The following is a 13,696-nucleotide window of genomic DNA, read 5'->3' as shown; positions in this document are numbered from 1 at the left end:
ACTGTATACAGGTCTGTCTCATCTTACGTGGGGGTTTCGTTCCACAGTTAGCGCGTAAAGCGAAAACAGCGTATAGCCAAAATCCCATTGAGTTCAATGGCAGGCGAAATCGCCCTACAAGTATAGTATTAAAATTGTTATTTTTCTCTTTTTTGTTTTGTTTTGGGTTTTTTTGTTTTGTTTTTGATGACCGCGTAAAGTTGAAATCGTGCATGTTAAATGCGCGTAAGATGCGACAGACCTGTAGTGTGCTATACTGGTATGAAATAAGGGCCCAATCCTGGTAACATACACATGAGTAACTTCACTCAAATCAACAGCTTTAGTGAGATCAATGTGAATTACTCATGTGAGTGAAGATACCTGGGAACAAAGTTGCAGGATCAGGATCTATGGTATATGTTGTACAGCCTTGTACCGAGAGGCCTGCCCCTCTCAAAGACAAAAACGGTTCAGATGAACTGAGCACATCTTCTTCTGGATGCATTACATCATCTTATTTGAGTATGTTGAAAGGAGTGACTTTCATTTAGTCCAGTTATGTACATGCCTATATATTCATCATTAAAGCAAACCTTTCCAGTGTCTACAATCAAATTCTTGCTCTCTAAAACGTTTGCACATTTCTGTGTTAAACATCTGCTTAGGTGGCTCTGAGACAGTGTGTTTTGGTGTTGTTTGTGTGTGATCTAGTGCTGCTTCCTCAACGCACGTGTCCCTTCCCTTCACAGCCTACTCGACACCCAGCACCTCCCCCGCAAACCGATTCGTCAGTGTTGGACCTCGGGATCCAAGCTTTGTAAATATCCCTCAACAGACACAGGTGGGCAGCTTTCAACTTCTCTGTATGCAGTGCAGCTTGTTATTCTTCTGTGTATTTTAATGTCTCCTTACAAAGTGGGCCACATTTCTTCACCACTGTCAATTCACCCACATGGTCTCAGTAACAACGGTGAAATGTCACTCACAATTTGTGTTTGTCTGTTGTGTTTTATTGGCTTATATGGTAATAATTCTTCCATAATTCTTCCAAACTCTCTTGCTTTCCAAGGCATTGGCTTCTAGTGTGCAATTTTCCCTCTAGGGCCAAATTTTCAAATTCCTTTATTGCATCTGGCATATTTGCAAATGGATCTATTTGCACATGCACATGCAAAAGCCCAGATGGGCCAATCAGGTAATCATGGACTTCAGCCCAATCCTGCACCACTGAAGTCATTTCAATGGGAACAGGAGCCAGTTTCTAATTTGCCATTTGTATGCAAGATTTTGAGCATGCAGGTGATTTTTTTTTTTTTTGGTGCGGGGCCCGGGAGATATGGAAACCAATGTGCTCACAACTACTATGAAGGCCTAGTTAAGGGAGGGCCTTTGAAAATGTGGCTTCAGATGTTAAAATGCAAGTTAAACCAAAGAACCAACAATGTAAAGCTCTAGCATCTTGTTTGCAGCCTACACCATATTTCACTGCAGTGATGTTGGGGTGACTATTCAGAGATTTGCTATAGTTGAGTCAGAAGCTCAAGCAAATATTTTTATTTCTTCAGGAGAAGGACAGGGTTTAAATGTGCTTTTTCCGAGCTATATCAAATTCTTAGTATTGATTAAGAAAATAGTTGTTGGCAGTTTTTTTAGTGGTTAATGTTAGCCAGATGTTGAAAAAAAATTAAAGCTGTGCTTAATATCACATTATCATGGAGCAGTATAAAAATGAGAGGAACTAAAGTTCTAGGACAACTATGGCTTGTAGTTAAATGATTGCCTGATTACATTACAATGCTTTTAAAGGTTAAGATTAAGAAGTATTTTTAATATGTTTGTGATGATTTAATATGGCTGTGATTATTTAAAAATAATAATTTAGCTGGGGTGAAGTTTTACTTTTTATCCCCTTCTGTACAATTTGAAACAGATCTTAGATGTGTATAATAAGGATATAGCTACATAGATGTCACATGCTACAATTTCAGGACATGCATGAAGACAGAATCCACATTGTGATGTGATCAATGCCTACCCTATCAGTGTAATATGACTGTGTAACTTATTACTGAAAATTGTCCATTTATAGGGCTTTGACCAGATGCCTGTGAGCACAATGTTTTCTTGCTATCTGTTCCTTTTGTACCATTTGTTAGGGGCTTTAGTTTATAGCTGTGTCGACAGCACAGGTTAAACTACATTGAATCTCAAACCCTTCCTGCATTAAACAGGGTCACAGAAAGTACACTAGCAGCTGAGAGGGGGGTTAACTCTTCAAGTTCTGATTTCTTTAGTTCATTAGTAAAGGGAAGCCTGTGTCCCAGTTTTCAGTTGTTGGGCCTCCCTTTTAGTACCTCCTGTTTAATCGATATAGAAGGCAAGTTTCCATGCGCCTTTACATTTAAGTCATAGAATTTCTCTTGTGGTTTTGAAAAGGATCATAATAAACAGAAATACACTGAAATAAGGAAATACAAAAATGTTAAGGTGAGCTGTTAAAGTCTTCAAGCATTTGGCTTTTTTCTTCCGAGTCCAAGAAACTTGAAACTCTGAAGAATGCTGCAATAGCTTTTCTAAAAGACTGACAATACTGACTGGCAGATTGTTACATAGTGGAATATAACAAAATCTGAATCTGTAAGATATGAAACTTCTTTGCATTTTTAAACTAAGTTTTTTTGCATTTGATGACTGTGAATTTTGAACCCTGCAAGTTATGATTTAGGCCATTGGAAAGTGTTCTGGCCCTATTGTATGTGCTTCTATATAATACTGGATAGCAAATGACAATACCCCTGCATAACTCCAAATTAAGGCAAAACATGCTGCTATAGATAAGGGGACTGCCAGTCTCTCTTACTACAGCTGCATCCTCTGTGCTACTGTACTTCAGGGTACATTAGAATAACCATTATGACCCACTGTGATACTGGATTTATAGTGTGCCATAAAAACCCACTGCGAATTGAAATTATTAATATAGCAGTTCTGAAGTAAACCATGTTTTAAATCAGAGAAGTGGGGTGAAAATACTGAGAAGTTAATGTTTAGGGACTTAGTTAACACTCTTCTTGTCAAAACAAATCCACTGTTATAATGAAAGTTTTGCAGGACATCAGAGCCGTCCCTTAGGATATTTTCAAAATATAAAAATAAAAACAAATGAAACACTAATATATGGAAAGTGGCTGGTGTTGCTATTTCCCATCAGGAATTTTACAGTGCATTCAGTAGTCAGGTTAAGAATTGTATGTCCTGATGTTGAGAGATGCCAACACTCACAGCTCCAAGAGTTCAGTGGGAGAGGTGAACACTCAATACTTCTGAGTGTCAAGCTAGTAACTTTAATGTTACTTTTGCTTCAGCAGAAGTCTAGAAACTCCATTTTCTCCTAACGTAACTCTAATGGTTCATCTCCATTCTAGAGCTGGGCCCAAACCAAAAGCCTGGATTTGAACACTCCTGACCTTCATGGAAGTTCCGATCCAGATAGAAACTTTGAGAAATGACAAAATTTTAGAGACAACTTTTCAAAAGCACCATATTTTCTTCCCATTTTGCAGCTGTTAAACTGTGTCAGACTGCATACCTATAGTCATCAATCTCAAAGTTGCTACAGAATTAAACATGTCCACAGTGACGTGCAAGTGCTATTTAGTAGAACGTACATTTCACATACCTGGATGTGCAAGGGGCTCATACAGCAGTGAAATAAGATAGTGGACAAACTAACAACAACAACAACAACATTGTTGGCCTGGCGCAGGAATTATTTTTCCTGTTCTCAAACAATAGAAGGTAGGAACATGCCTTTTTTAGTGGCCATTATGAAAATCAGCAATGGACATTTCTGTTAACACTCTGTTCTAATTAATTCCAAAAGTCCTTAAATGTGAGTCATTAAGGAAGACATTTTAAATAGAAAAGTGAATATTTCATCATCATAGTTTGTTGTAGATATACCTACTGCACCAGGACAGATCTGGGGCAGAAAAACCAGACAAATAACTGGTTTAGTAAGTGTTCATGTAGAAGCCCAGAGAAGACTAAAGTTTCAAAAGGAGAGATTTTTACAGCAGTTCAAACAATTGTGCAAATCTAGATACACTCCCTCCACTTCCCCCATCTATCACTGTTCTGCACCAGCAGCTTACCACAGTATGGTCCCATTTTTAGGGCTATTTAAAACTGAATTACTATTTGGGCTATTAGAAGAATCACTTCAGTTGGCCTGGGCCTTATTTGATGACAAAAAGGCACAGGTGTTGTAACCTTCGCTGGATAAATCATTTACTTTAGCGGCCTGACTTGTAAGCAATACAAGGTCTTCAGCTTAGCTGCCTTTGCCATATGCAAATCAGAAATACAGTATGCCTGGGATACACAGTCTACTATTTCAAAAGCAAGCTGGTCCGGATACCGCATGACTAAGTAACAGATACATTTCTTGTGTTGGCATAGTCTTGTAAAAAGAAAAAAGTGGCAGAGGAAATGGAAAGTACCATCATATTAATCAGGGGCTAACCTTCTGGAAGCTACTACACTCCTATAAAACAAATGTCTCTCTCTCTTGCTGCAGAAAATAATGAAGCAAAGAACATGTGGTCAGCATAATCAGTCTAACCTAGCAGCTTGTTTTTTTGGGACCAATATGTAGACTCAGGCAGGTTATTTTTTAACCAGTGTTTGTCAATCTGTAAGGCTGGCTGAAAAAAATATAAGTTGTTTTCCATTCTGATGGGTTGGGAGCCATATAAATTCAGTTTCCTACAACTCCTTTCCCACCAAACTTTGATTACCAGGCAAAGTTTTTTCAGCCACCTCACACACACCACAGCTCATTAGAAGTTGCATTTCAGTTGGCAGAATCAATTCCTGATCCACACCACCTCTAGTCCATTTAACCTGTAGCTAAGTGTAGCAGTGCATAAATCTTGCAGCTTAAACACTGATAAAGAGCCCTGGTACAGCAAACACAGTAGTGTTCTTGACACAACAGACAACTGGCCATAGTTGGTCAAGGAGCTTTTGAGAAGACAGAATTTCAAATGCCCTGCTTCTTTGCTGGTTTAATGGAAATAGAATGCCACCAAATTTCCTCTGAAGAAAATACTTCAGAGAAAGACACCAGTTAAATTTAAAGTCACTGCCTGATATCCCAATGCTCTATTTTACATTTGATTCATCTTAGTTAGCTTCCAGCTCTTTGTTAACATAGGAGCAGATACTGACTCAAGAGGACACCACTTCGAGGATAGAATCAAGGTAAATCTGTTCCTGTTTCTCTGACTGTACCATCTAATTCCCAAAGTAGAATCATACTACAAACATGTCATGGTAGCAGAAAACACATTTTTACCCACTGCTGCAATGCAGGGGGCATATAGAAATAAAAGTTATTGAAAGAAGAAAGTTGCATCCTTTCCACAGCAATAAGATAGAAAAAACATAGCCGAGTACTTACTAAGAAGAGAGTTAAAACACTCACAAAGTGGCAACTTTAAGGCTGGAGCTGCTTGGTATTGCCAGATTTAAAGGGCTAGAAAGGCATGCTGGGAAGAAAATTCTATAAGAGGGCTACCCTTCCCTACGGATAATTAAGGGTGGGGTCTGTCCCCCCCAGGGAAGGGGTTGTATGTATGTGCTATATTACTAGGACATATAGCTTCTTTAGGTCTTCTATTATCCTCAGTTCCTTCTATGCTAGTTGGGAATACCTTTATATTCTTTGTTTTAAGAAAACTTTATTTTATCTTGATATAACATTGCCTATCTTCTAACTCAAGTGTATATGCAGATCTAACAACATAGTGCATGATAGCTTTCTTCTTGTTAAGAGACAAAGGAAAGACTTTTTCCCTCTCCTCTTCCTCCTCCTCCTCTCTCCCCCCCCAAAAAAACAACCTCCCTGTAATTTTTGACTGGCACCATCTTCAAGCAAAGGCCTGAGAAAAGAGATGTGCCTTTTACTGTGCCCTGTAGGTTGGGCTCTGTCAGACAAGCGAGAGAAGAAATTCTAGAGTAGATGGTTCTCCAGTAATAACATTCAGTCATCTAATTCTAGGGAATGTCACACAGGTGACCCAACTGACTTCAGCTGCCTGGCAGCTCATTGGGAGCAGAAAGGCAGCCTTTCAGGTCACTAGGACCTAACTGTATGGAACTTTATAGAACAAAGTCAACTCCGGGAAATGGACCCAGAGGTCTAGAAAGCTAGTGCAGTTCCTAGAGAGCTGTTATTCCTGCAGCTGATGCCACCTGGCTGTTTTGTATCCAATTTCCATTGGCAGGATATGGAAAAAGAAATCATTGCAAAAATGTTTCTCTTAATAAGTAAAACATGTAACTTATGTTGTGGGCAGTAGCTATTTTGCTACTTACATGATTCCTACTTCAGCCTCACTCTTGTGCCCTTACAGAAAGGGAGAGTACAACTACTAGTCTCATCTATGACTGATGCTGATGAAGCTTATTAGCAACTCTCTTGGGCTCTAATGAGCGACACAAGCTTTCCCTCATCACACCTCCCCCCATTCCCTGGGGCTGTGCATTACCTCAGTAAAGTGCGCGGCTTCTGCTGGCCCTCGCAGTAGGGAGTTTAAGGTGACTCCCCAGCTCAGAATTCCACCATACTACTGCAAAGTGCTACCAGCTGCGCCAAGGTTTTGCTTAACAGAGCAGTTTGTGTTCATAAAAAGTGTAGCAGCAGCTTGTGAATTTTACATTGCAAGAGGTACTCAGAGGATATGAAAGGCAATAGGAAAAATGTCAGTTTTTAGTTTTCTAGGTCCTGAGCTGAACCATCACGAATTCAAGCCTACCCTGCTTGGACAGCATTGTAGCATTCACAGATTTGTTTGCCCGTCGCTCCTATATATCTGGGGACTCTACTCATATCCAAGTTAGTCTTGTCCTTCAGCCTGAAAATAGGTCTTGTGTTGGCGCACTGAGAGAGATGAGAGAAGCCTAATTTTATGAAACTGTCTACATCAGTCAGCCCACTGAGAGTTGCGTACACCACAAAGCAACTTCTATAGCTGCTGGCCCACAAAGTGTTGGCTACAAAGTTCCTTGATTCTAAAGGCTGCTTCCTGATTCCACAGTGTGGGGACACCTTCTCCTTTCAGTAGGGGCTGCATTGCCCCACAGTGCCATTTCCCAAATGCTGCCCATTGCAGGGAATGTGGAAGTTGCACTGAGTGAGAATTTGAATGAAAGGGTGGAGCCACCTCTGGTTACAGAATAGAATTTTAAAGCATCCAGGTCTCGTAAACACATTCCCTTGTTTGAAAGCTCCTCACCAGAGCCCGCTCTTCTTCCAAACCAATGATCTGGGAGCTTCCCCCACACTAGCGACAGGGAGTGAGGCTCGCCTACCATGCCTGAAGCTCTGGGTGTAGAGACATACAACATAGATCGCTTTTAAGCAAGTTGGGCCCCAATACCCTGATGTGGACCCAAGCACTGGACTCCTGGTATAGCTCTGTTGGAACTCCCATGAGGCCCAGCCAGTGAAAGAGAGAACAAGCTATGACAGGGAACTGCTGACCATGTGAAGAGGCTGTTTCATAATCATGAGCTCTCCTTTATTAGAGGTGCTCCATTACTGCTTGGGCTGGAGGAGTCCTTTTCATTGTGGCCAGTAGAAATCCCTCCATGGCCAGCTGATCTTCCTCCTGCAAAGGCTGGAAGGGTGATGTGTATGCATGCTGCAGTAGTGGTTTCAGTGTGGCTGCTGTCTGCGATTACACAAATGCTGTGTGGCCGCAAGCCCCCAGTGTAGTGTGTGTGCAAGCCTTCACAGCAGCTGTGCTAGCCCCAAACACTTTATACAGGGGGGATGCAAAAGTGGCCTCAGAATAGGGGGTGAATTTCGTCACCTTCAGCACCCTCCCTGGTCAGTTCAGCACACAAAACCCATGTAATTGCATAGAGGCACGGATTGGCATTTCACTCTGCAGGATCAGAAGGGTACCCTCTAGAGAGGGAAGCACTTGTTACCCAAAAATGATAGTGATTTCTGAAAGACGTGTCAGTGCCATCATGTGGCCCTGTCCTCAAAATAGGTATGAGCCAAACCAGTCCAGAAATGATTGGATAACTCCCAAGCAGGGGGATATTTTACTGTGCTTTTCTTCCTTCTCCTTGAATGCCAGGCTGACCCCTTTCAGCGTCCAGTACTCTGCACTCCACTTCCAGTGTCCATGAACATTATGGATGATTATTTACGACAGACATAGGCAGATTTCCCGAACCAAGCCATTCAACTCGATAATCCCCACCCCACACCTCGCCCCTTCTCCCCATTTATAACAAACAGGAAGCTTGTTTGGAAAGCACCCCTTTCTTTTGGCTTTTATGGGTGTGACTTATGCTCCACAGCAGGGGACAAGGAAGGGGAGTAAGTGTGTGGGGTGGTGAGAGCTGGGAAATATAGACATATGATGAATGAGACGGGGAGATGTAATTTCTTACTGAATAATTCTCTACAAGCTGTGCAAACTTTCTTTAGTTAAACAATTACTCTAAAAGGCAACAATTCTGTGCATTTTCATTGAAGAGCTTTCACAGTAACAATGGCCTGCGTTCTCCTTCTCTAAGAACCTCTGCAAAGAGCCAGCACAGTTTTCTGTCTTATCTTCAGCAGGAAATGTCCTCTAAAAATATCTCATATTTCTCTCTGTAAAATGGATTTAATAGCCAACCATTTAAAATGGATTTAAATTGCCTGGAATTGGAAAAAAACCTTCCCCATATGGAGGAGTCATTACATGATTCTCTTTTATGGGAATTCTTGCATCTTCCTCTGAGCAAGCATAAGATACCAGCCAATGTCAGAGACATAATACTGAATCAGACAGAGCATTAGTCTGATGGGGCATGACAATTCCTGTGTTCATAGTTGCATGCTATATGAACTAGGCATAGAATGCATAGAGAAGGCCTCCCAGGTTTCTAGAACAACTTTTAAAACTAATAACATTTGGGTGGTGGGGGGGTTGATTTGTTCATTTGTTTTTTGAGGAGGAGGATGGGTAGGGAGGATTGCCATCAAATCAGTTAGATGATCCAAAAGAATTTAAAGTAATTGGTGCAAAAGAAGTTCCATGCCTCAGAACACACTTTGTGACTGTTTGTTTCATCAGATACACAGCTGACACGGTTAACTTTAATGGGGTGGTGATCCTCATTGAATTGCAGATTCCTGTGACTGACTGAAATACTACAGGGACTTTGGTAATACAGTGTGTGCTACTCAAACTCTTTCCTCTTGCAAAGTTGCAAATTTTTTCAGACACACACACACATCAAACATACAATCATAAGGTGAGACTCCAGTTATGTCCCTCTTACTGCTTTTATTTGTCTTAGCTGATTTCCTGCCCACCCCCTGCCCCCCAGCCCCCATTGCAGATAACGGTGCATTGGATTAGTCTGCCTGACTGCTGCATCAGGTCCCACATCGATTTATTGACTCTGTCAGAGTGGCTAGTACAGTAATTGTTACAAGAGCAGAATAGAAAGCAAGCACGTGTCCACATTAAAAAAAATGTTTTGTTGTTTCTTTCCTTTTTTTGCCCTATAGATCTTTATGTGTTTACCTAGCAGAGAGCACTTTACTTAAGTTAATCAGCTCCTACATTATTAATTGTGACAGTTAGGGTGCTACATGACTGCAAGCATATTATGGAAAACACTGATCTCACACCAGTGGTGTGGACTTAAGCAAGTTTTCTCTTCCTTCTCTTATTTCATGACTGCTTTAGGGTACTACTAAAGCACATTTCCCTGATTGACAATATGCTATCAATATTGTTGATTTGGGAGTCAGGCAGAGAGGAGTACACAAGAGAAAAAAGAAGTGAGGAGATCTTCAGAATATTCTAAAACCTTGGCAAGAAGTCACTGTAACTATGTAATGGTAACAATTTATATGCCTAGCCTGATTTCTGTAAAATACATTTTGCTAATAGTAGTGGTTTAAGATCTGCTGTTTAATAAGTGATTGGGATTTACAAAGAGGGCTAATGGAGGCCTTTAAAATCTATATACAGAACGTGTGCATATAATGTCATTAAAAAGACACCTACTGATTTTTACAAGGGGTTTTGGAAATGACTGCCTTTGAAAGACATTTTATGGTAGTTCAGCTTTCACATTTGATACCTATATGTGCTCTATAAATTCCACACAATCTGACAAAACCAAATAGATGTCACGTATGACCTGGATGGAAAAGGTCAGCACTTACATGGCTTTTCCTTTTACTGGAGCATTAACATTTTTGCCATCTGCTGTATATATATTAGCGACTCCTCACTAAATATTCTACAGTCAAGGATTAGGACCACACTATACAATACAGTAAAGTTCAAAAATTAAAGGCCATGGTCTCTGCCTAGTTCTCAATGGACATGTGTTAACGTCACAAAAACCATCACTACTGCAACTGACATCTTTTGTTAGTGGTCTCAACAGAGAGGCCAAGAACTGAGGTAGACACCTCTACAGGTAGATTCTCTGCCCTTAACAACCAAGGTAGCATTCTACAGGAATGGACCAAAACAATACGTTAGTATATATTTTATAAACATAAGCCAGAGAAGAGGCACCTTGGTAAGGCAGTAAATTTCTCATCCCCCAAACCCCTGTACTTCACTGACAAGAGAGCCAGATTATTCCACGTTAATGTAAAGAGGGTAAAGGAGGAGGAGGAGGCAGTTGCTGGGACCACCAAACGTGTTTTATGCATGTTCTGTGTTCATGTCTGAAAGTGATGCCTGCAAACTTAAAGACATTTTGTAATGCACATATTCAGCATGCATTTTTCAAATAGTCATAACTAGGTTAAATCAACTAGTTAAGTCACAACTAGGTGATACTTGGGGTGGACTACTCAAACTTTGTTACGTTTCAGCTTTCAAACTTCAGCTGGTTTTGATGTAGTCAGTTAAAAAAAAAGTGTAGTTAATTTGTTTTTGAAATAACAAAAATGCCTGTATTTCACTCTCGCCTAACTCAGAATCAGCTGAAAGGCTTTTCCTCAAACTTTCCCCAAAAATTCCCTATTGTGCAGAGACAACTCTTGGACAGTTTAAAAATTTACCCCCAAAAAGGTGAATTTGGGGAAAAATTCTGATCATGAGAAATAAAGGGGCTATAACCAAAAACAATTTGTAACCTTAACTTTATAATATGTAATATGAATATTATTAATATCCAAATTTCCACAATCCATGTAAAACTATAAATGCAAAATCTTCAGGTATATTCATTTTCATGAACAAGCTCTGACACTGTGTACAAATACCACTGTTTGCACATGCTAATGGATGTGACCAAATGTTTTAAGAGCACATGTTCATTACATATAATAAATGGAAATCACTTCATCCGTCAGTGAAATGCAGTCCCTGTATACAAATTTACGTATATTATTCTGTACTTCGATTTAGCTACAACATTGTAATAAGACAGAAGAGAGGAATGTCATACATAAGAGGCAGTGCATAGAGTTAGGTGCTAATGTATCCAGTTTGTACGCACAATATTTTTTTGTCTTTATTTGCATGCTAATTTGGCCGATGGTTTTTTTAAATTCATATAAAGCACTTTGTGGTCTTTTGGGTTAAAGGTCACTGTATAAATCTAAGCTATCGGGCCGTCTTTCCTTCATTGAAGTCAATGGTAGTGGGAGCTGGAATAGATGCATGTGTAGGAGTTAGTTTAGGTAACTGCTATACAATATTCCCTGATTTTTTTTTTTAAATCTATGATTATATTCTGCTTATGAATAATTGTGTGACGCAGACTGGATAACTTTCGCCTTTCACAGAGAAGTTAAGACAAAGGTTAAAATTCCCATTTTCTTTGCAGGAAAAGACTGAGAGTGCAGCTTTACTGCGAAAAGTGTCTCTGTAAAAATTGCATCATGTGGCTCCATATTTATTATCCCTGAGTGATCCCAGAGAAAATTTATTCAGTTTATAAGTACAGAGATGTTTTATTCTAACTTACCAGACTTGTAAGCTCAACCTGGGGTCTGTAAATCAAGCTACGTTCTTTCTGATTCCACCAAAAAAATTAAGCTTCTGCAGACCAAATTTTCTCACTTATACTTCTGCAGCTCCACTACCTTAAAGTTCTGCACTTTGTGCCACCTGTGTAATGCCATTGTCTCCAGTTGGAACTATATTAACAATTGTGTTGATATTGCATGAGCCAGGCTAGGATCCAGTTCATTCTCCCACAGCACTGTTGGCTTTTTTAGAACTGTAAGGAGTAAATGCAGTAAATATTTAAAATAAGGAGCTAAGATTCCAAATACAACAGAGGAGCTTGGTTATTGAGTACAAGGGTGCTACTGTTAAAAAGTGTCTTTTCATTGTAGAGCAGCACATACAGTGATTCATAAAACAGCGAAGTGGAACCTTTGATTTAAAGTTCAGCATTTACAGTGGTAATTTTGTCTGTTTCCTCTGACAGTATTAAGTAAATTGAGATCGTTTAATTAGTTATTACTAAACTTGATAATTAGTATTAATCCATTTCCCCTGCTATATACACAAATATTATGAAACTATGATAATGAATCAGGAAACTCTCATATTTTGACTTTTAATGACTTGAAATCTACCACTAGTTTTATTGGCACATCATAATATGTTTGAAAATCACTTATCATGGGCCAAAACTCAAACCCCGTTAGTCAGCCATATCTAATACAGTATTTCTTCATTCAGAGACTGGTGATGTACTGAACGTCTTTCATATTCTTTAATAGAAGACTCCCTACTCCTTAGTCCTCAATATAGTTTCTTTTCCTCATCTCAGTCACCAAGATCCTGTATCATTGTGACCTTTGTTGGCCAACGAGAGCTGCATTGGACTTTATTTGGCCATGTCTAGCTGGGCCAGATGGTCTCTGCAGTGTAATATGAGCTGTTCCTTGGTCCATCCTCTAAGGCTGTTTCAGCAGACCCAACTGATCCCAGGAATTAAACCGAGGTATTGTGCATGGCCTTGAACTTTTCTCAGAGTAGTTGGTTCAGTTTAGCGGGATACAGTTGTCGAGTTCTGGGATGGAATCCAGACCAGTGAGTGGTTGTGTCACTGTCTGCCCTGAAACCCTGGGTGCCTTAAATGCTCTGCTTCTGTGTCTCAGCCTGGACAGCGACCGCCAGCAGATAAGCATTCATGTCAGACCTCGAGTGCCTGGGAGCCCTACATTCCTGGATCAGCAGCTTTGACTCCAGCAGCCTTCCTATAGCACAGTGGCAGCCTTCTGGCTTCCACCAGTCTTGGTTACTACCTGCAGGGTGACTCCAACACACTCCTGTCCCGAAACTCCCCCAAAAGTCTTTCCTGAAATGTCCATCCCTCTCCTGGACCACTCAGAGAAATAATAAAGTTTGTTTGCGCCGTTAAAGAGACCCAAACACATTACAGCTTATTAACTTAATTGTGATAAGTACACCCTTCCCTGCAAGCATGGCACTGAATTGGTTTATAGTAAAAATAAAACAAATTTATTAACAGTAAGAAATAGGCGAAGTGATGCCAAGTAAAAGAAATAAAAATCAAGATGGTTACAAGCAAATAAAAGTAAAAATATGCACTTAAAAGTCTAAAACTTAATCTAGCAAGATAACAGGCTTTGTTCAAAATGGTTTTTTTTGCCAGTCTTCCTTCTTACTGCCATGTCTGACCTTCC

The 13,696-nt window shown here is 40.0% G+C and overlaps 1 protein-coding gene across 4 annotated transcripts in view; it reads left to right on the top strand.

The window, feature by feature from the left end:
• Nucleotides 1–13,696, top strand: part of NFIA (nuclear factor I A) — a 311,476-nt gene that overhangs the window by 279,715 nt on the left and 18,065 nt on the right. For 3 of the 4 annotated variants that reach the window (XM_054036629.1, XM_054036630.1, XM_054036627.1), the window contains one exon: nucleotides 732–823. The exons of the other annotated variant lie outside the window; for it this stretch is intronic. In XM_054036629.1, coding sequence (XP_053892604.1) covers nucleotides 732–823 — 92 coding nt within the window. The remainder of the gene's footprint in view (nucleotides 1–731; nucleotides 824–13,696) is intronic. 4 annotated transcript variants of the gene reach the window in all.

This window comes from Malaclemys terrapin, chromosome 8, assembly GCF_027887155.1.
Source record: "Malaclemys terrapin pileata isolate rMalTer1 chromosome 8, rMalTer1.hap1, whole genome shotgun sequence".
Taxonomy (NCBI): Eukaryota; Metazoa; Chordata; order Testudines; family Emydidae; genus Malaclemys; species Malaclemys terrapin.
Note: the sequence above shows the minus strand (reverse complement) of the source record. Positions and strands in the feature narration are given on the sequence as shown.